The sequence below is a fragment of the Lagopus leucura genome, unplaced genomic scaffold, assembly GCF_019238085.1.
Source record: "Lagopus leucura isolate 7727_CA_CO unplaced genomic scaffold, USGS_WTPT01 Super-Scaffold_100004, whole genome shotgun sequence".
NCBI lineage: Eukaryota > Metazoa > Chordata > Aves > Galliformes > Phasianidae > Lagopus > Lagopus leucura.
This window is the reverse complement of record NW_024962264.1, coordinates 25,514,069-25,536,328: the sequence shown is the minus strand read 5'-3', so window position 1 is coordinate 25,536,328 and position 22,260 is coordinate 25,514,069. Positions and strand designations below refer to the sequence as shown.

Sequence of the window (22,260 nt, the reverse complement as noted above, 5' to 3'; positions counted from 1 at the left end):
TCCACTCTTTCTGATTAAGGAAATTTACAGATGAAAGCTGTGTTTACCGGAGCATAACAACTTTAAAGACCATTTATGTGCAGCAGTCTGTGTACGCTCATTTCCAGCCAATCTGTCCTCTCCGTGTGTTGTAAGGCAATGGACTGCTTTTGACACCAAGAGCAGAAATTTGGATCAGAACCTCTTCTTTTCATTTCCCTGTAGCTCTTGCCAGCAGTAAGCTGTTTTGGGGCAGGTTTGTGAAGCTCGGGCACCTGGCACTGGGCATAATACTGGGCAGACATGAGCAGAGGATGAGGAGGAATCTGGCAGCATGCACAAAAGGATTTAAAAGCCATAGAGATTGGAGCTGGGACTTACTGCAGGGCATCTGCTCAGAGAGCCTAGGGGCAGCTCCTGCCCCATGCACAGGCGATGCATGGGCCTCGCTGGGGTGAGGGACCCTAGGGGCAGGAGTACTGCTTTGCCCTGCAGCAGCTTGGTGCAGTTTTCCAGCCTTGGTTGCAAGATGGCATGAAACCACTTTAGTTATTGTCTCAGCTGATGTGGCTTACTTGCTTCTTGAAAGGATCTCAGTCCCTTAGAGGGCAGTGATCTGGAGAAGAAACCCTCCTGTCCTGCATATGGGTGTCTCCAGTGTCTCTCTAGTTTTGCAAGCCTGACTCGAATCCTCTCCACAAGTGTTGCCTGTCCCTTGCTGGGCTACTCCCCACACTCCTGTGGTTTCGTTGCCATCACCCTCAGCTGTTTTAAAGGAAACATGAAACCAAGTAGAAACACAAAGCCTCATGGAGCAGTCTCTTAATTGCAGTGCTGCCAGTGGCTGCCTGCCCTGTGAACGCTGTGCTTGCAGGGTGACGGTGAGGAGAGAGAGGAGTATGAAATGAAATACTCCAAGTGGTAAATTGCTGCCAACCTGAGCATCAGGCTAAGCACGGCAAATAAACAGGCAATATCAGCGCTTTTGGAGGTAGAAATTGCCTCATTTGGTGCAGTCATTGTGTGAGACACTTATGTTTTACCAGGATAAACACACAAAGAGTGATTAATGAATAGTGGCAAGATATCCATGCATGAGCTGTCCTGAGGCAACCCAGAAAAAGTATTAATCAACATATTTCCCAGTTGCTGGCAGCTAACTCCTGGTATGCAGCAGTTTGCCATTTCAGCTGGAAAATGCATTGTCCCTTGGCCTCACTGTACATGCCTTGCGCTGCTGTATGGGCTGTGAAAACCAGTGCATGGGTTTTCAGCTGTGGAGGGGCTGTGTTGAAAGGCACATTGACCTTAGAATGCCTCGGTGTTGCTTTAAAACAAGCTGAGTATCAACCTGGCAGCACGTTTGGTTGTACAGCTGCACACTCTCCAGAGCAGAGCGGGCTTATCAGTCAGTATGTGCCCGAGGCAGCAGGTAAATATTTTGGAAGCAGCCCTGCTGGTTCCCACCAGTGCTCCCCTTTCCCAGTTTCCCTGTGCAAGCACGCACGGCTCTTCCTGCAGCAAACATTGTGCACACTGTAGGGCTGAGCTCTGGTTCCAATCTGGCTTGCTGTGCCAAGGGAAACACGCCATTCACAACCAGTGGTTTGCATGATAGGAAGAAAATGGTCTTTTTTTAATCGATGGACTTCAAAGTTGTTCAACAGATCTATTTAGAATTGAAGGGAGAGGGATATTTGTAGCTTTTTTTAGTTGCTAATAGTGCTACTAGGCATGCTTCGGTACCTGCCTAATGCAGCCTGTCATGGGTTATTGCTGTGCGTGGCTTGAACGCCATCCAAGCCTTGGGAGTGACAATGAGCTGCTTTGTTACAGACAGCACAGCATGGTCTGAGTGCAGTGTGAAACTCCAGTACGGAGCAATGCCCAGATAGACAGTGTGCGTGCCTCGGTGCAATCAAACGTGGCTGCAAACCATGGGAAAGTGAGCAGATGTTTCTGTGCGGAGATGGAAAACTTTGGGCATAGTTGGGGAATCATTATAACCTGGCAGAGGCTGCGGGAAAGAGTTTTTAAATGGACTTTTGAGCGTATAAGCGGAATACTTCTGCAAACACTGCTAATCTCCTTCTGTTCCTGCTTAGTCCTTGCAGTGCAGATAAGACTTGTTCAACCTGTTACGTGGTACCTGCTGTTATGTAAGTGGAAAGCTACGAAGAGCAAGGAGATCTTTTCATTTGCTGCACAATTTGCCTGCCACTGGTTACAGTGAAAGCATGAAATAATTTTAGCCTTCAGTAATCCCTGTTTTTTCCTAATTTATAGAATCATAGAATGGCCTGGGTTGAAAAGGACCACAATGATCATCCAGTTTCAACCCCCCTGCTATGTGCAGGGTCGCCAACCAGGCTGCCCAGAGCCACATCCAGCCTGGCCTTGAATGCCTCTAGTGTTGGGGCACCCACAACCTCCTTGGGCAACCTGCTCCAGTGTGTCACCACCCTCTGTGTGAAAAAATTCCTCCTAATATCAAACCTATTTAATATTTAATATAAAGTATTGTTAATAATATTTAATAATTAATATTAAATTACTATTTAATATTAATAAAATATTTTAATAGCATTTAAGGAGCTGGCTCTATGAAATGATGAGCAAAAAAAGCACATCTCCTTGAATAATCTTAGCATAGCCTCAAAGCCAAAGATTTATTGCATTTGACTTCTTGTACCTGCAGTAAGCATTCCCGTGTGCTAGAAAAACTGATGTAGAACCAAGAAGTGTAAGATGTAAATCCTTGTTTTGCCTTGCAAAGTGGTTTCAGGTGGGTAATGAAACATTTTCTGATACTTAATAGCTGATAGTATCTGGATTTTTTTTTTTCCCTGTAGCCTACATTTTTCTTAAGATCTGTTTATTACTTGTGATTCCTGTGGGGCCCTGGGGAAACAGTGAGTTCCCCAAACTGTTGGGCTTTCCTTTACTGATTGCTTTGGTGTGAGGTCAGGCATAAAAGGTTTGGCCCATTGGCCTGAAGAGGAGGTAGTTCCCTCATCATCTCAGGTCTCCAAGATTTACTTGTGCAAGACACTGTTCTGCAGCCTCTTGTAGAGAAGCAGAAACCTGATTTCACTGTTTTGTTCCCTGTTTGGTAGCTTGCTGCTGCAGACACATGGTTCTCTTGCTGCCCATAAGTGTGTTACAAATGAATTGATGGGCCTGAGCCACAACAAAAGCTATTCGGAGCAATATTTCAATGCAAATTTGGCACAGAGATAATAGCACAGAGAATTTATGTTAGCTGCCCTAGCACATTCAGGCTGTGGGTAGCTCATTGAAGGAGCGTAGTTGGAAGACAGGCTACTTGTTTGGAAGGCCATGTGCTATGACTGCAGCCCTTCTGCAACCCGAGGTGCCTGCGGTACCCCTGGTTAGTTAAGCACGCACTTTCTCTAGTGAGATTTGATCCTGGGCCTCTTCCTTTTAAGCTCACTTTGCATTGGAGCTGTGTGGTAATATTTAGACAAGGAGGAGCCCCATCAGCCCTGTGGAGAGTGCCCGCGGATAACATCAAAGCGTGCTTTCCAGTTGCCTTCCTCCTTATCTAGGGGAATCACAATGGTCGTTAGAGATAATTTCTCCCTTGCCCATTTATGCTTATTCTTTTAATCTGGATTCTCAATGTCTGACATTCAAAAGTTACTGAAGAAAAAAAAGATGGAGGAAAGTCTGGATTTATTTCTCCCTGTCTTCCTCCCTTCTTCTTTCCTCATATCATGCTTGCATTAATTCTATGGAGATGTAAGTGTGTGGCACTTGCTGAGCATTTCAGAACAGTTTGCTTTTTTTATGCACTATTTGGCAGGCATCTGGACTCGGAGCTGCAAATGTTTGATCAGAAGTGGCCCTCACCAGACGCCGTACTAAATGCAAACAGACTGCATTTTCAGCTTAAAAATCTTGCACTCATTGGAAAAACAGGATTCTTGCATGTCAATTGTGGTGTGTTGCTCTACTGCAAAAAATTACATTTTTTTTTTGCTTTGTTTTGTGTTTGTTAAGTGGGATTGATAAGCACTCGTTAGCCCGGGGTGCTCCTAGAAGCCTTTCTGAAAAGCCCGTGGGCCTGCACGGTGTCTGACACAAGGGCTCAGAAGCAGTGAGGCGATGTGGGGCTGCAGGAAGGAAGATCCTTGTCTCTGGAGCGACTAGAGGCACGGGCTTCTCTGGCCTGCTTGCATTTTCCTCTCCTTCTCTCACCTACCCAGGAAGGCAGAAGTGCCTGCGGCGCTGGAAGGCGGTCAGACCGCATGCTTGGCTTGGGGAAGTCCTGAGCCTGGTGAGTTAGGCTGGTGTAGGCAGAGCACTGTCTCTAAGAGACAAAGTGGCCAGGATTTATCATCGCTGCTACCCGATGATTTACATTTTTCACATTTCCTCCTTTGCCTGCGCATCCAGATCAAACGCAGCCTTAAATCTATCATAGTTCTGACGCCTGGCTGCTCTCCTTGTAATTACTCTTCACACATGCACACCTTCCTAGAAGCCCTCCTGGTGTATTTGCATTTAGATGGAGAAAGACAACTTCGGTGTTCCCTGCATAACTTCTAGTTACCGCCTTTCCTGGCTGCATTCTGTTAAGCTCAGTGCACTGGGATTCTTAGGAGGTGGCAGTTTGGTTAAGTGCTCTTACTGAAGACAGCTAAGTGGAGATTATATAAACGCTCATGGATGGGCTGCAAGGCCTCCATCTTTTTGCTCTGCAGTCCGATGCTGTCAGTGTTGATGGTGCTGATGCAGAAAATAATTGACTAGCTGTGCCATCTGTTGCACTGCTGCCGCATTTTTTATCGTTGGTTTCTGCTCAAACTGCATATGTACTGTGAAACAGTGTTTGATGATGTGAAAAGGACCTTAACAATATCCAGCAAGTCACAATGTGAGGGCATTACCATAAAGGAAAGGAAGGAAAGGTTGAGATGAGGCAAGTTGCCTGCTGTTCAGTGTGAATGTAACGTCTGTCTTTGATCTGCCTGTCTCCACCTCGTGGGGCGAGCTGCCTGGGCCATGCGTGGCAGCGTTTCTTTCCAAGTTAAACAAGAACGTGTCCCTTGCTCTTGGGAAATGTTGATCAGCAGCTTCTCATCATAGAAGAGAGGCTGCCTTAATGACAAAATGACTTGAATAAATTAATGTTTTCCTGCAGTTGTACTAAAAGGAAATGTTCCCTCTTAATGTTTATGAGGAAGAGGTTCTGCGTGTTTGGAGGGAGGCAAGCGTCGTTTGTGTTTGCTTTTAGCTTTTCCCCACCCCCTTCCCTACTGCTGGAGTCATTCATTCTGGGGCCAGTAGCAGATCTGATTACAATTAAAGCAAATACACATTTTTATTTTCGTTTTGTTTTCATACAGAGAGCACCCAGAACAGGAGGAGAGGCAGCTCTCCATCCACAGCAGGCTATTTTCTGAGAACGGTGTCATGGGCCATGTAGTCACACGCCAGCATTTGAACCTGCATTAAAGACAGCGATGGCTCTGAGAACAGCTTGGGAGCACGCTGGCATCCTCATGGCTTGTGTTACAGACCACGATTCTGCTGTCAAACAGAGGCCTCTGTGCCCTGCTGTACAGGGCAGCATTCAGCCCAGGAGCATTTGGCCATCTCTGTGTGGAGCAAAGCATGATTTAGGGGGTCGGGTTGTTGTTTTTTTTCATTTGTTTTGTTTTTTTTTTCCTGTGGTGAGGAGATCTGTGCACGTTACTGTGCACAGCTTGCTTGCTGTGGAGCTCAAAACTCCAAAGGCAAATAGATCCACCAGCTGTTGGAAAGCAAGGATGGCTTTGGAGTAGGTTTCTTGACAGGCGCACAGAGTTGCAGAGGTGATGGATGGCTGTCAGCTGGGAATCATTGCTGTGACATGGAGCAGCCAGGGGAAACAGAGCAGAATTGATACTATGCTCACTTGCTGACTTGCAAGCCCCATGCCTATCTACTAGCCCTGCAGCAGTGGCATGTCCCTCTGCTTTCAGAGTCAGGGAGAAGGCATCATGGCGACTCATGGCATCCTTCCCTCCTGCATCCCTCCTCCTCTCCTCTTCACAACTTTGTAAAAGGAATTTATTGCTGGGAAGCGAGCTGGGGGTCAAGGAGGGTTCAGGGAAAGAAAAGGTCTTAAAAGGGCTCACTGCTGCTGCAGCAGGCAGCACACAAAGTGTGCTGCACTCTGTTGGGATGCAGATAGGGAAGAGTTGTGTTTTGGTAAATACTATGGCTGCAAGAGATGCAAGTTACAAGTGTGTTGGGCTTTCCTTTTGTTTGAATGTAATCAGGAGCTCTGAGGAAAACAGTTTGATTGCTCTGAATCTGGATGCTTGCCAGCCCAGAAATAGAAGGATATCCATAATCCACTGGGGATGCAGCACAGGGCTTGTGTAGAAAACATTTTGCAAGGTCAGGCTATGTGGCTTGGATTTTTTTGTATCTGTTGCTGTTAGATTGAATGTGAGTGTTCTGCATTTCCAGCTCTAAGCCAAGAACTTGTGAGATCCTTATGGGCATGGTGTGAAGGACATCTTTCTGGGAGGACAAACAGAAGAAGCCCTTAGGGTTTTACCTTGTGTTCTCAGTACCTCTCACTGGTGTTCCTCTGCATCCTTTCCTATCAGTTTCTGCTCCCATATGTATATGCACATGCATTGTATTTTATCTTAATAGATGTAGTGTTATTGCTGGGAGAGCTTGTGGTAAAGAGGATGAAATACACCTGTGGTACAAGAAGTGATGTGCTGCTAATGCTTTCATTTGCAATTAATGCTCAGGAACTCAAAACAGCTGAGTTTTTTAGGTTTGCTGCTTTTGTTTTTCTCTGTATTTTTTTTGGTTGGCAAACCACGGAAGCTGAGCCTTATGCAGCATCCAAGTGGAGGATGCTTTGCTTGCGTGTACCCAAGGTCAGTTTTGTTTCACATAGCTGAAGAATACTTGCCCATTGCCTGACTTGAGATCCCTTGAAGCCAATTAGAATATTTTTGCCCATTTTCAGTGGGTTTGGCTCAGCTTCCTCTGCAATTTGGAACAGAATTTGATCAGAATTTCCACTTGTTTGTTCTGCAGCAGGGCCCAGCTGTGAAGTGATTCAGAATCTCAGCAATCTGCCAGCCAGGGAAATACACACGCACTGGTACCGGTGTTCAGGGATTATCACTCTTTTCACTCTTAATTTGCTGGTGATAGTGGTGTGATCTTTTGTTCTTTCCATCTCAGGTTTTCAATTACTGCTGCAGGTACCTCACTGAACAATAAAACAGATGGTAAAGAGATGTTTTGTGCTCTAGTAGTGACTTTAGAGGCTTTTAAAGGTAACTGAGATTGTTGTGGTCTGGAGTAGGCCTGTTGGGAGGAGAGGAATTACTCTTTTAGCTGTGAAAACACTCCCCATGAGGCGTTCTCTTGACTTTGTGGCTCTTCCATCTTCCCGTCCAGCCAAAAGAGGTGAGCAATCTCTCACCTGGGGAGGTGAAACAAGATGTAGCATCTGCTGCTTTTGTCCTTTTGTATTGTTTAGATGCATATTTTAAGCAGCTCTTTTTCAGCACAGAGCTGTGCCAGCTCAGCGACCCATGGCAGGAGGCCTGGATTGGAGATGCAATTAAGTTTATCAGCAAAATGTGCTTGGGGAAAGGTAGTGCAATATCTGTGTATCCTCTAGTCCGGTCAGCGCTGTCAGAAGCTCAATAAGTACTGGGAGAAAACAAACAAAACCAAGCATGTGAATGACAGATTGCTCGATATTTACTTGTGGACCAAGACAGAAATAGCCACAGGGCAACCTGAGTCAAAATGCCTATCAGGAGGCATGAAGAGAGGGAAGGAGCTTAGCTCTGTGTACTGCTGTCACGTTGCAAATAAAGCAGATACCCTTTATTTTTGCTGATTTCCTCTCTGTGCTGCCTGCACAATGATGAAAATGGTGGCTGAGAGCTGCCAGAGGAAAGCTTGGCTGGGAGAATGGCTGGTGCTAAAGGAGGTGAAAGAAATGGCAGCCTGAGATGGGATTATGTCCAAAAGGTGTCTCTGCTATTTTCCCTGGGAGGTGTGTGTGTGTGATGAAACAAAACTATGTGGCATGTGGCCAGAATGAGCGAACATGCATTGTGTGCAAGCGCTTCCAGGCCTGATTCCAGGTGGCAGCAAATCTCTGCTTGGATCATCAGGAAGAGGAGTGCATTGTAATTGTATTTCTTGCCACTGGTGTGGCTGGGATGGGGAGGGACTTTGGGAACTGCATGTTCCTGTTGGGTCTTTGTCATGGAGCTGAGCATTGCTGGTAGCCAGTGCAGGGTGCTGGCTTCCACTTGCAAAAGTTAGGGCAGTGAAAGAGAGCTATTCGTGCAGGAGAGCTGTGCAACCTGCAAGGGAAGCCAGCAAATGTGGGATGAGGTGTCTGACTTCCCCATTGCCTTACCTTCTGCAACTACATGGGAAGTGAGCTGGGGGAAAGAGGAGCTGCCTCCAGGTCAAGTCCTGCTCATCTAACAAATGTGCTCTGCAGTTGGTGTCCGTGTCCCGAAATGCGGCCGTAATCTCATGATGTGTACAGGGGGGGTTTCAGAGGTCCACTTTGTGCTAGCAGACAATGTCTTAGCTGTTAGATCATCTTCTGGGGCTTTTCCATGTTTGCTCTGAAGGGAATTTCTGTGAGTTTATATGAAGAATATTTACAGAATCTTTTTCTACTTCCTGGAATGCTTGGAAGGTGATGTTTCACTCAGTAAAAATTTTCCAGATAACTCAGACAGAAACGTTTAGAAAATACTGTCAACACAAAATGCATTTGTTTAAGAAATCGCTTGCACACAATTTCGAGTAGTGGATGTAGCCACAATTTCTTCTAGCTCCCCCTATCAGTCTTCCTAATTTGTTGTCTTCTGCAGTTGATATGTTGCGTATCTGCCAGCACTCATAAGGCAGCTGTGCAGCAAATTAATGATACGTAGGACTTTTTTTTTTTACTTGCTAGATGCCATCAGATGCACAGAGGAGATGTTTCTCTTGCATATTGTTTTTAGCAGATAGGTTGTGTGTTTACCGAACCAGTGATGTGTGATTCCTTTTTGTTTTTTAACTTGCATTGTTTTCAGAAGAGTAGTGCTTACTGGAAGCTTCTGGTTTTGCTGTGTTTGGGAACAGTCCAGCACCAGCAAAGTTGGAAACTATTTTAAATGTGCATAGTTTAACCCCTAAATATGTTTATCTGTCTCAGTAGAATAAGTACCTCCTTGCTGCAGTTCCATTTATGGAAATTTCCCACTCGGCAGCATGATTTTCAGAGCTCTCTCGGAGTCAGGAAAACCACACCGCAGCAGTCAGACCTATTCTCTGGGGACAACTGAATTTTGAGTATTTGACAGCGTGTGATGGCTGGGGAGGCATCAGTGTGGGCAAGATGCGATGATTCCTTGCCAGACTGGGACACATCAGAAGTCAAACTAAGAAGGTTTCACATGTCCATGTCTCCACAATCCATGTCTCACACATACAGCAGGAAGACTCCATGGAAAACCTGACATTGCAAGATGAAGCTCTGCTGTGAGGCACAGTTGCAAAGTAAGGAGATCCACTGCTCTAACATTTATAGATACCTGGGAAGACAAATCTCATTGGCAAAGTATGCAGACACGGGCATTTCTCTTCTTCACCACCATACTGCCTCTTGCAGAAATGCAGCTTGCAATGTCTGGTTTTCCATGGAGTCTTCCTGCTGTGTGTATGAGACAGCTTTATTGCTGTTTTGATATAAGGCTGGTAAAGTGAGGGGAGTGTCTGTGGTTCAGGAAGACTGGAGTGCTCCTATGTTGGGTTTTCCAAATTCCTGAGACCCTCTCTTTAAGCATGATTATGTGATGACTTTAAATGCAACTGCATGGTTTCCTAATTAAGCATTGAGTACCCATGTGGGGGTTTTCAAGTCAGTTTCTCAAGTTGGTAAAGTTCAAACTCTGAAATTGATTTTTCTGCCAAGTGAAGAACTGAAGTAATGAGTAATACTTCTCAGATTGCTTTTCACTATTAAATGGATGATTATTTTTACCTTCTTCCCACCTTTCTTGGTAAATGGTGTTGGCAGTGGAAATCTGTGAGAAGGATACATTGTGTATGTTGTATGTTACATGGTGTTGCAGTATTGCAAATACTAGGCGTGACCAATTTATTGCCTGTAACCAACCTGTGCATTTCAAGATGCTGTGCTGGATGTGTTGCCTGAAAACAAAAGGTTCCGCACAAAGCGGATATTCATTGATAAGACTGCTGTGAAACATTAACCACTCTTTCATTCTCTTTCCTAAAGCTTGTACAATGAGGACAGAAACTTGCTGCGTATACAGGAGAGACAGAGGCGGAATCAGGAGGCTCTGCAGGAGCAAGACAAGTTCCCTGAGAACACCCCACTCTTTCCTGAGCCGTACAAGGTAGTGGTGGGGGGCTGCATGGTGGTCCCATCTGCTCACCTGGGGATAATAGTGTGTGCACTTAAAATTGGGCTTCTGGTTGGGCAGGTTCTTTTGGGGGTCTCCTGAAGTCTGGGATTTGGTGGGAGAGTTCTCATGTTTACAGCTGTGGTTGAAAACAGGTGTGCCTTCAGCATCTGCTCCAGGGAGTAATACTGATAAGAGCAGCAAGATCTGCTTTGCAGAGGCTGCCTGCAGGAACAAGTTGACCTTGATAGCTTAACTTGTGATGATTAAAATAAGATCTCAGAGGGTATCTCTTCTTGAGCTGGATCTAAGGGATTGGTTTTTTCTGTGCTTTTCAGATTTCCCACTCTGTTTTTCTGTTTCAGACTAATAAAGAAGATGAGTTGTCAAGCCGTATTCAGAATATGCTGGGCAATTATGATGACTTGCAGGACCTTATTAATGACAGGTGCCATCAGAATCTCATAGGGATACCAGAGTGCGACGTTCCTCAGATCCCACAGAGAAAGCCCAATCGCCCATCCTTCCCTGAAAAGACCAGCCGTACATTATCATCTTCATTCCACCATGCAAGCCACTATCCACACATGGGACCTCCGGTCATTGCTCCTCCCCGCCCAGGCCACTACGCTCCCCACCAAAAGGCACAACCAGGAACAGGACCAGCTCCAGGCTGGCATGCCAAGAGTCACAGCTCGTCCAGCAGCTGGAGCCAAGGTCAGGAACACAAGCGTGGCAGGCTGGACAGTCATGCCAGTTCTCACCACAACAGAACTGACAGGCATTCTGGTGGTGGAGGTCGTGCTTCTGAACCTCAGGCCACTCTTTTGGAGCTTTCCCCGTTGCTGCCATCTTTGTCTTCTCCAGTGGCACCCCTGTCACCTCTACATTCCATCCAGCACACTAATTCCAAGTCACAGAACAGCAGCAAAGGTCATGGGCCAGCCTACACTCAATCACCTCAGGGCCGAGCGGTGGGCTCACGGGAGAATAAAAGTCAGGACAACTCAGCCGTTATCTTGGCTGGCACCACTCAGCCTTCCTCTCAACCCTTTCCCCCACCTTTGCCATCAAAAACCAGTGCAATGCAGCAGAAACCAACTGCCTATGTCAGACCAATGGATGGCCAAGAGCAGGCTCCGGTGGAGTCACCTGATCTCAAGCCTCTGCTGGAGGAATACCACGGTGAACCATATGAAAACATCTCAGATTTGAAGGCAAACACCAAGGTCAAGTTATCCAAATTGAACATCTCTTCTGAGCCCATTGAGGTGAGTGCGACTGTCAGAGGGCTTTGTTGCTGGCAGGATTCAGCTGTGGGAAAGCAGGGCATTGAATAACAGAGGCTGCTGAAGCACTGGCGGCTGTGCATGTTATGTCTAGAAGGTGCATTTTAAGGTAGGATTCTGCTTGGTTTTCTCCTGGATGGGACAAGGAAGAGAGAGACCTCCTTTGCTGGTACGTCAAGTTTTATAAAACAGCATTGTTATGCATGATTTGGGGAGTGTTACTGTGCTCATCCTTAGGCTTCTCTGTGTCCTGTGACACGTGGATCTCCCAGTGCTGATTTCTGAGATGTTTGGGTGAGGAGACCTATGGAGGTACTTTTAGAATTGCATTTTGACTTTCTAATATAAAGGAATAGGGTGGATGCCGTCTGCTTTTCCTGGTAAAGTGTGTTGGAAGATGTTTTGATCAGCTGCGAATAGCTGTAGGCAGTTTCATGTGGAAAAACAGGAAGCTGGTAATGTAATAATGTCAAGAAGTTGTGAAAATAGTTTCATGCTGAGAGACAGTATTTGCTCTAATGTTGATTTGGCATAACATATCGTAACTCAAAATGGGAAGAGCAGTGTGTTCTGAAGTTCGTTATTTGCTTGACCAGATGTTTTACTCCTAGGGGGGTAGGGTAGTAAAGCAACGTGGAGCCTTATCTTCTTCATTACCCATTCCTCATTACCCAAAAGTTTAAAAGCAGAAACTCGCTTTATAACTGTACTTTTAAAGCCTGTTTTTTTAGTGTGTTTATTTTTTTCTTCAGAGAAAAAAAAATGCTTATTTGTCAGAAATGAGACTTCTTGTTCTCTCTCAGCTCTCTTGGCTCCATTTCTACATCCGTCTTATCTTTTTTCCCATCCAGTTGATCTCTTTGTTACCTTGTGTGTGCATCTGCAGTAATCTAAGCTAAGATGGGGCGGCTTTGGCGATGATGCTGTCTGCTCAGTGACCTTCTTTCCACTCACTTTCCATTAAACACATATCTCTGGAGCTCAATCCATGTCAGAAATCCTGCACCCTAATGAGGCAGAAGTGCTGTTGGTCTGTGGCCTAAGAAGGGCACCATAGAAAGGGAATTGAAACTAATGCGGGGAATGATTCTGTGCTAGACAAAACTCTAATTCCAATTTCATTTACGTGGTTGGGTACCTGGATAAGCTCTGTGCTGGATGCGCGGTGTGAGATGGGTGGCAGGGGTGAGAGGGTGGCCTGTTTGCTTTTAGGAAGCAGCTTCTTCCCTGTGATGTCCTTTGACATGTTTAGGAAAGCCGTGTCTTCTAGCATGTGTTTTGTGGTTAATTGAATTTCAAAGGCATCTATCACCTGCAGTTGTGGATTCATTTTGGGCAGCTCCTGCTCCTGGCAGCACTGAGGAGTTGAGCCTTTCTATCTGAAGGATGAGCAGATCCACTGCAGGGCAGGTGAATCCACAGCAGATAACAGCAGTGACTCGGTTTGCATTCACATACAGAAACTCAACATTCCCCTCTTGTCTGAATAAAAAACCTTACATTCGGTCTTTGTCCCCTTCCTATTACTTCCTTTTACAAAGACAGTGGTGTCATAAAGGAAATAGGCTTGATGGCAGGGCCAGGAATCAGCAAGGCTTCTATGAGAGACAGTGTTGGTAAATCCTGAAGCATTCTTAAGGGCATAGAGTCTAAACAAATGTGCAGCGCTGGACTTTTTTTTTCCTGACAGTTTTATTAATGTTGGTAGGTAGCTCCTTTTGTCCCTTATAATGAAACATCACAGGATGACTCTTTCACCTATGAAGTGAGAAGTAAATTGAGAAGCAACTCGCTTAGCAAATGAGGTTGATTTCTCTCCCCTTTTTTTGGTTTGTTTGCTTCTGTTTGTTTATTTGTTTTGCACCATAAAGTTAAGTGTTTCCCCACCACCCACTTCATGGTCAGAGGTGTTGGATGGGATTCAAGAAGGGTTTCCTTGCTTCCCAAGCATTGCATTAATTTGTCTTTATGTTGATTCACAGCTACAAAACAGGGGGTCAAACATGAATGACTGTTGTTATTCCTGGATTCTCAACTTAAGGCCCTGGGAGCAAGGAATGCTCTTGTTAAGCAGTAAAATGCATACCTGCAGTTGTGATTGTGATTAAAATCTCCAAACCTCCATCTGTACAATGTGGACTAATGCACAGTTTATAAAGAGTGAATGAATACATTCAGATGCAGCACTAGGGGAGGGAGATCAAAATAAAATGAAGCGTGTCCTGAAAGGGTGGTGTTATTATTGTGATCTAGGGCACAAGGTAATACTCCGGGAAAGCAGTATGGTTGATAAGCTGCTCAGTAAAGCTCCAGCTGTCCCGTAGAAAGCGGAGAAGTGTATATATGACACAAAGATAATGTGAGGACAGCTTCACTTTCCACATTTCTCCTGGGCACTTGGCCAGGATCTCTTAACTGCAGGACAGCAGCACTGTGTGGACTGGGACATACGCTCAGCCTCTCCCAGTTAAAGCACACACTCTAGTAGGAAGCGTTAGCACTTGGTGGGAACCTGGGGTTACAATCAAGTGTGTCTTGAGCAACATGGCTCCTTCGGTTTCCCTGTTTGTAACCCTTGCATTGGCACGACTCAAAAGAGGATTAGAACTCTGATATTACAGGCTGTGTGCCCATATCCTACCTCTGAAGAATTATTTTTGGCTCCTACAGGCAAGTCCCATCTTCTGCTGGAAAGGATTAACCATTGCTGTCATTGCTTGCGCCTTTGTACACAGATAGCAGCTGCTTTGATTGCAACTTTAGGAAAGCAACAATTCAGTGAAGGGAGCTGATTGCATAGAACTATCTATTAAAAAGTTAGCATGGGGATGGAAATAACCATGGCTAACTGTGGCTGAGTGCTGCAGCTGCATTAGCTGCTGTGTTTTGCCAGGCAGCTCGTTAGGGCAGAAGGCCTGCAAGGGGAAATGAGCTGCCGGCTGCTGGGGAACAGGGACTGCAGTGGTGGCTACATAGCAGCATCTCAAAGAGGGAATTGCTGTGAGGAAAAGCAACAGGTGAAAGCTTGGGTTCCTTCTGTGCAGGTTTGTGGCTTGTAACGAGAGGCACTCTGTGCTGTTTGTGTGAGCGTCACTGCTCAGTGTTGTAAACAGTAATGTGAAAAAGGGCGATCTGGAAAGGCTGAGAGCTTGTGACAGCCAGGTATTCCGGCAGGATGACTTCACAGCCAACCAGAGGTAGCTTTAATTTGTGGCTTATTGAAGAATTGTATCAGTAGCCATCCCGCTACAAGCGTCTCTTAGGAACTGGGGGGAGTGTGCATCTTTGGGATATATTACAGGGCATCAGGCAGCTGGATCTGGGCTGATGCTTGCTCTCAGGCGTGACAAGCAATTTGCCCAGCTTGGTTAGAAGGAATGGAAGTTCGATGTCACCATTCTCTTGTGCTGGGCCCTGTGGTGCTTGAAGGTGTGTACCACATCTTTGGAAGAGGGAACCGCAGGACTTTGCTTGCTGCTGCGATCCCACATGTTCTTTGCAGTCCTCTGTGGCTCTCTGAGTTGAAAGCAGTTACTGCTTTTTCTGATCTCATGTGAATTGTGTTTCTTTTTTCTCCTGGTGTGGTCTAGCATCCCCAGCTGCACTGCTGATCTGGCAGAGGTGCTGATCCCAACCAGCATTCCCCAGGCAGCTGCAAGCATTTTGCGTCAGACAGAGTTTGAGTGCAACGTTGTGGGCAGCTTTTATGCTTCAGGTGCACTAAGAGGTTCTGGAACCCCTTTTTTTCTCTCACCTGATGCACTTAAAGTATGTTAGGAGGAATCAAACCCAATCCCAGTGGACAGGGGAAAATTATATGGCAGTGTTATTTTGTTTTTTTTGTGTGTTTTTTTTTTTCTTTTCTTTCAACTGAGCCAAAGCATGCAGCTTGAATAACGTAAACAAAAAAAGCAACTCGTTGTGCTTGATTTAATAGGTGGGTCCCACTGGAGGCAAAAGACATTTTTCCCTTGTGTGCCTCCTCTTTGGAAGAAGCAATGTGTTTAACCCAGGCTGGAAACAAACCAGCAGCCCCACGCCAAAGCAGCTGCAGCAGCTCACACGGAACACCTTCTGCCAACCAACCTGATGTGGATTTCAGAACTCTCCGCGCTGTTTCTTGCCCTGGTGCAAAGTACCAAAGGGACAGAAGTTGCCAGTTGGAACTGTACAGGGGGAAGGCAAATATTGCTAAGCAACCGTGTGCTTGAGAGAGCGTTTTTCGGAGAGGAGCCAAGGGAGCTGTACCTGGGAGCGTCACTGCGCTCACGGCTCGGCGCGAGGGAAGAGATTAAAAGTTCTTTCCTGGCAGGGCCACCACCAGCACAAAAGACACCGCAACCTCCTGACACCAATTGGGGCCGATGGGGGGGGGTGTGAAAACAGGAAATCTCCCTTGCCATGTAGGAAGGCGGTGAGCGATGCTAACAGAGGTAAGTGCTGAGCTGGTGATTACAGAGACCTCACTTCTGGCTGCGGACTGTGGGCACCCCATCTGCACTCTCTAGGGGGCTGCTGGGGACAGAGAGCTTATCATGAGACAAGGGAAATGGGTCATGCACTACTGGCATGGGGGCCAGAGGCCAGGGGGCAGGCAGGGGTCAGCCTGCTGTCCCCAGTGCTGCTGGAGAGAGAGAATTGGCCTTGTTTGAGTACTTTGATGGTATCTTATTCAAGAGATGCATTTTCTTCCAGATTTCTTTTCCTATGTTGGGCATCACCTTAATACTCTCCTAACACTGATCTGAGCAACTTTCTGGTTTTGCTCTGATTCCTAATGCTGTGGAAGTGGAGGGGAGTGGTTATCATGCTTCACCTTTTATTGCTCTTTGTGGACTCTGGTGAACTCAGGTGAAGGGCATTTTGTAGCTCAGGGATACTCTGTGGGTGTCTCCTGTGTCAGCACAGTGATGCATGCTCTAGCAGCCTGCTGGTACTGCTCTTTCCTCCTGGCACCACAGCAGTTCTCATGCCCTTGCCCTGTACAGCAGCAAGGAATGACTACAATAAAGTGTGAGTCAGCTCTGGTTTGTGATGAGCGTGGTCAGAGTGATGAGTGACTTCAGAGGGCAGTTGGGACAGCCACGTAGCATCATCCTGGTATTACCCAGTAGGGTGTGCTGCACTGTTTTTAAAGTATGACTCTACCAGTGTGTCAATTTCTGAAATAACATCCAGAAAGTAGTGGTGTTCTTGCTGTGCTGTACCATGCAGCTTAGTGTTCTGTGCTTCAGAGTGTCAAGTCTCATGTTTCATTCTGACTGAGTTCTAAAGAGGTAGTTGACTGAATTTTCCCTCAGTATCAGTATCTCCCTCCTTCCCAAGCTTTTGCAGCCAATTTTCATCCTCTCCATGACAAATGTTTATTACTTCAGCAATAAATTATACCTAATTGATTATTTCAGCTTTTCAGGCAATCATTCTTTCTCTTTGGCTGCTTGAATAGTGACCACATAGCAACGCTTTTTCCTTATCTGAAGAGTTAAGTTTAGAAAATCAGTTTCTCCACCAACAGCGTTTTAATGAGAGAGCTTTTCCTTGTGGCTGTATGGCCACAGAAAACCTTTGCCAAGCACACAGCTGTTGGCAGCAGGAATAAACACGGTTGGTGTGTGTCACATCATGATACCAGACCCCAGGAGCAGGGCCTTTGGCACTGCTTTTATAGCTGGAAGTAAAGACTGAGCCTTGAGAGCAGTGGTTTTGTAGCAGGGCGTTTAAGGATGCGCTAGAGGAGTGGCTGAGGAGCTTTGGGCACAGCTGGCTGCAGCCCTGAGGTATGGTATGTGTCTGATATCCAGCCCAGGGATGCTGCTTTGCATCAAAGTGTGTGTGTGATGTACAGTGACACAGCTACTCATGAAGCACTCTGCTCTCACTTTCAGAGCATCAGATCTAGAGCCACTCTTTTTGCATGTAATCAGTTGTAAGACAGTAGGAAAAGTTGTCTTCACAAGTGAAAAGCTGTCCTGCTGGGTTTTTTTCCACAGGTTTAGTTCCTCAGCTTAGAAGCATTTGGAAATATTTCTTGCATTTCCCTTAAGGTTTAAAAAGACTAGACTTTCTCAGTTAAGAGTGATCCTAACAAGTACAGTTCTGTTCTCTTGCCTCCTCACTGAACTCAGATGAAGATCAGAATTGACAGTCAAATAATTTCTCAGGCTGACAGCAGAGGGTTTGTGAAGGAAACATGCATACAAAATTACTGTTGTCATGCAAGAGAAACCACACTAGTGCTAAAATAATGTTGACATCAAAAGCATGCTCAATGGCTGCAGCTCCTGTGCGACTTGGAAGCTGCTTCCTCCTACGAGTGCCCCAGGGGCTGTGACTCTAGCACTGAGTGTTCTCAGATAAACAGGAGTGGTCAGGAATGGCATGGTGAAGAGAGGAGGTCTGGGAAGCTCTGTTCTCAAAGTGGCGATCAGTGCTTTCATTTTGAAAGTACTTCACTTGAGTACTGCAGTGCATCACAGAATCATAGAATGGCCTGGGTTGAAAAGGACCACAGTGATCATCTAGTTTCAACCCCCTTGCCATGTGCAGGGTCACCAACCACTAGACCAGGCTGCCCAACCTGGCTTTGATTGCCTCCAGGAATGGGGCATCCACAACCTCCTTGGGCAACCTGTTCCAGTGCTTTATCACCCTCTGTGTGAATCCTTTGTACTCACTGTTATTGGTAACAAATATCATAATGGGACCATCTGTTTTTAAGAAGAAGAATTGCTATGCTTGACTTTGATCTTAGTAAGTAGAATTTATTTGCAAAGAATTGATTTGCCTTTAAGAGCCTAATTCCTGCAGACTCTGAGCAAACCATAATCTTAAATGGTTGAATAATATTAGCAATTAAAGCTGGGGCTACTGAGAAATTGAAAACTTCTGAAATATGTACCCCATCATTTGAATTTCCAAAGTGCTTCTTTATTCAGCTTCAACATCTGGTCATTTTGGTATAGCCTTGTAATTGATACAGTACTTCAGCATATATGTTTATTAACCCCAACAGAACATTCCTACCCATGATTGTGAATGAGATTTTGCACAGTACGTGTTTACACTGCATGACTTTGTTTGATTTTGCTTTAGGAAAAGAACCCATCTCTGAGTGAGAAAAGCATGAAACATCTTTAGAGAACGTGTTACTTCCTCCAGACATGCAAACAGGAATACTGCTGAGTGTTGTGCACTGAGCATAGGGGTGCCAGGTGCTGAGATTGCAGACAGACCACACGCAAACTGGTCGTGTAGCACCGCAGTGGGCAGTACCTCACATAAATGGTTTTGGGCTCTGCATGTTAGTAGCATCAAGGAAAATGTCAGTCTATGCAAGTATTCCCATCCTGCAGTTGGGAAAGAGGTGTTTGCGTCCTTAAAATCCAGCTCATTTCTCAATCTCTGCATAATCTTTGGTTTGACTTGCCACAACTTAATTTGTAGCTTAAGGAAATTGTGCAAAGACTTAATCATCTCAGCAACTTTTAGATCAAATTCTTCTTTTTTTTTTTAAGAATTCCAGTAATTTTGTAAAAAAAAAAAAAAAAAAAAGCAAACAAACAAAACACAAAAAAACAATAACAATTCCTCAATTTGTAAGGAAGGAGAGGCAAATCGTGTTTTAGCAGCCTTCCTGTGCTCCTTTTACTTGCTGCAGCCTGGTTGCTTTTCTTTGCTCCTTGCCGGCTGCAGTGGTTCCCATGTGCCATCCATTCTCCTGTGGTTTGCAGGGGTCTTTTTTCTACTGCTGCAGTTGTGATAGCAATGCTTTCCCTTTGTGTTCTGCAAAATCACACAGGCTTCCAGAGCATGCTCTGCTGAGAGCTGATGGATGCATTCCAGCCTGTTTTGTGATACAGAACATGAGAGCACCCTCGGAGGATAACCCTGGTGTCTGGTGTTCCTCACTGCATTGGTGAAAGCCGTTGTGGTTGTCATGCAAAAATAAATGTGAGGATCAATATTTGTATTAAAATACAATGTTAATTGGGAAGCAGCTCTAAATGGGAACCCAGTGGTATTTTTTTTTAGCATTAATATTGGTGAACTTTTCTGCAGTGGCAAAGTTAGGAAACAAAGAAACATAATGAATGCCTATTTGGTGGTGGTTCCAAGGCGTTCCTCTGAAGTGCAGCATTACAGCTGAATTGCTTTTGCTGTTATAATTTCAAATGACAGAAGGATGGAATGCCATCCGGAGGGACCTAGATAAACTTGGTAGATGGGCCCATATGAACCTAATGAGGCTCAACAAAGTAAAGTGTAAGGTTTTGCACTTGGTCAAGGTAGTCCCACATATGTACACAGTCTGTGTGAAGAACTTCTTGAGAGTAGCCCTGCTGAGAAGGACTTAGGGGTCCTGGTAGATGAAAATCTTAAAGCAAGCCTGCAGTGTGCTCTGGCAGCCTAGAAGGCCAATGGTATCCTGGGCTCCATCAGAAGGTTGGATGGGGCCCTGGGCAACCTGATCTAGTACCAGATGTGGTGGTTGGCAACCCTGGCTGTGGCAAGGAGCTCGGAACCTGGTAATCCTTGGGGTCCCTCCCAGTCCTAGCTGTTTGATGTTTCAATTCTATGATTCTGTGATATTCATAGGAGTCAAGGGTCTGGTGCACAGTGTCTCCACTCAAAGACCACTTACAAGTGGTCTTCAAGTGTGCTTTCTCAAGCTTAGGGCTTTCATTTCTTTGTTGGCTGAGGGCACATGAGTGCACAGAAATAAGGAGGCAAGTCACAGAATGCAGGCAATCTTAGTGGCTGATCCTTCTGGTAACCTCTTACTTTTTACCTGTGTTTTTTTTAATGGGTTTTCATGTTTATATAATCAGTGGTGAGCAAACATATGATGAGTGCATGTCTTAAACTCATTCTTCTTCCCTCTTTTCTGTTGTAGCAAACTTTGCCCAGTGATAGCCAGTGCGTTGAAGAAATTTTGAAGGTCAGTGCTCTGAAATACCAGGTCTCCACGCTTAACTCTGTTTTTCCCACATTAAAATACTTTAAACAGAAATCCTGCTGTGCTTCAGTTTATTAGCCAGAAGAAGTGGGTCTCTGGGTCTGCCGCAGAGAGTCAAAGCCACCAACTCTGGGTACAGCTGGAGGTGCGGCACTGGGCTTCCTGCTTGTAATGTCATGCAGCTTGGTGCATCCCAGGGATGTGTCACCTACTGCAGCTTGGTGCAGCCAAAGGGAGCAGTGTGGGTTTATTTCCCTATAAATTTTCGTGCCTTACTCTATTCCTGATTGATAAGGAACCTGGAGACACTTCTGAGCTTTCTTAATTGTGCCTTGATGGAAAAAAAGGCATCTGCAAATTCCAGCCCAATAGAGATTTTAACACTGCGGTTAATGTACTTGCTGCCAAAAGTACAAAATGCACTTTGCACAGACATGCTCCCCACACACATTTTCTTTCAAGCCCTGAGGCAAACTGTGTGGTGCAGCTTGGGCTATGCAGGTGTGCTTGCCGGGAGTGAGCCCTCTCTGGGGTGGGTGCTCTGCCCGAAGGAGGGCTTCTCACCACACCACACCATCTCCAGTGTCCATGGGGACTTCAGGTAGAGCCATGCAAGTCTTAAGCTTAAGAATTCACCTGCGTGTATCAATGGAAATACTGCATTTTGCTTTTTTCCATCTCTTTCCAGGAAATGACACACTCATGGCCACCTCTCTTGACAGCTATTCACACGCCAAGTGCTGCGGAGCCCTCCAAATTCCCCTTTCCAACAAAGGTAAATCAGCCCCTTTTTCCAGATCTTTTGATAAATTAGGGGGGTTTCCTAGCTCTGGCATATGTTTCCATCTGATTTTTATCTGCCTTTCATAGATAAAGGCTGACAGGAGAGATTCTCTTCTGTAGAAGTCAGATGAATTAAAGCACAACGGCTCTAGTTGTGACTGCTGTGCAGAAACATGTTCAGCATCATGTCTCTGTCGCAACACAAAAAAAGGTTTTGTCTTTGTTTTCAACAAAAATATTTGATGCCTGCATTAAACAGAAATATTTGGCAGCTCTGCTAAAATGTTCTATATTTCTTCATAAAGGCACACACCGTGAAGGTGCCAGTAGCACATTCCTGATTGGCAGCAACACATGGCAGTTTGTCAAAGCTGAACTACGTCAAAGCAGCTGAAACTCATAGGCAACTCAAAGGCAAACTTTGGCAAGGCAGGCTTTTATAATCACTGATATGTAGCTGTTAAGAGAAATCTGCTTGTTTTATTCTCAACTTTTCGCTTTCTTTCCAGGAATCGCAGCATATCACATCTGTAGCACAGAATCACAGTAAGTAGAAGTCCAAATAGCATGCAGTGATACGTATGAACTGGCAGATAGCTTTGTGTGCTGTGTTAAACACTGGGGAGAGTATCAGATGTTCACCTTGATTAAGAAGCACAGTTTCCTGGGCTTGGCTGAATACTAAGGAATTTAGATAGTGCTTAGGAGATTGTGTCCATTACTTACTCGGAAATTAAGGCAGCAGTTCGGCAGAGAACAAACTGTCCTGTTAGGAATTCTGTTAGGAAATCCTATTTGGGGTGGTGAATAATCCCAC

The 22,260-nt window shown here is 45.4% G+C and overlaps 1 protein-coding gene across 3 annotated transcripts in view; it reads left to right on the top strand.

Annotated features, from left to right (window-relative positions):
* The window catches only part of AFF1 (AF4/FMR2 family member 1), a 54,402-nt gene that overhangs the window by 10,070 nt on the left and 22,072 nt on the right, over positions 1–22,260 (top strand). For all 3 annotated transcript variants that reach the window (XM_042870398.1, XM_042870397.1, XM_042870400.1), the window contains exons 2-6: positions 10,289–10,409; positions 10,781–11,686; positions 20,598–20,642; positions 21,349–21,435; positions 21,953–21,989. In XM_042870398.1, coding sequence (XP_042726332.1) covers positions 10,289–10,409; positions 10,781–11,686; positions 20,598–20,642; positions 21,349–21,435; positions 21,953–21,989 — 1,196 coding nt within the window. The remainder of the gene's footprint in view (positions 1–10,288; positions 10,410–10,780; positions 11,687–20,597; positions 20,643–21,348; positions 21,436–21,952; positions 21,990–22,260) is intronic.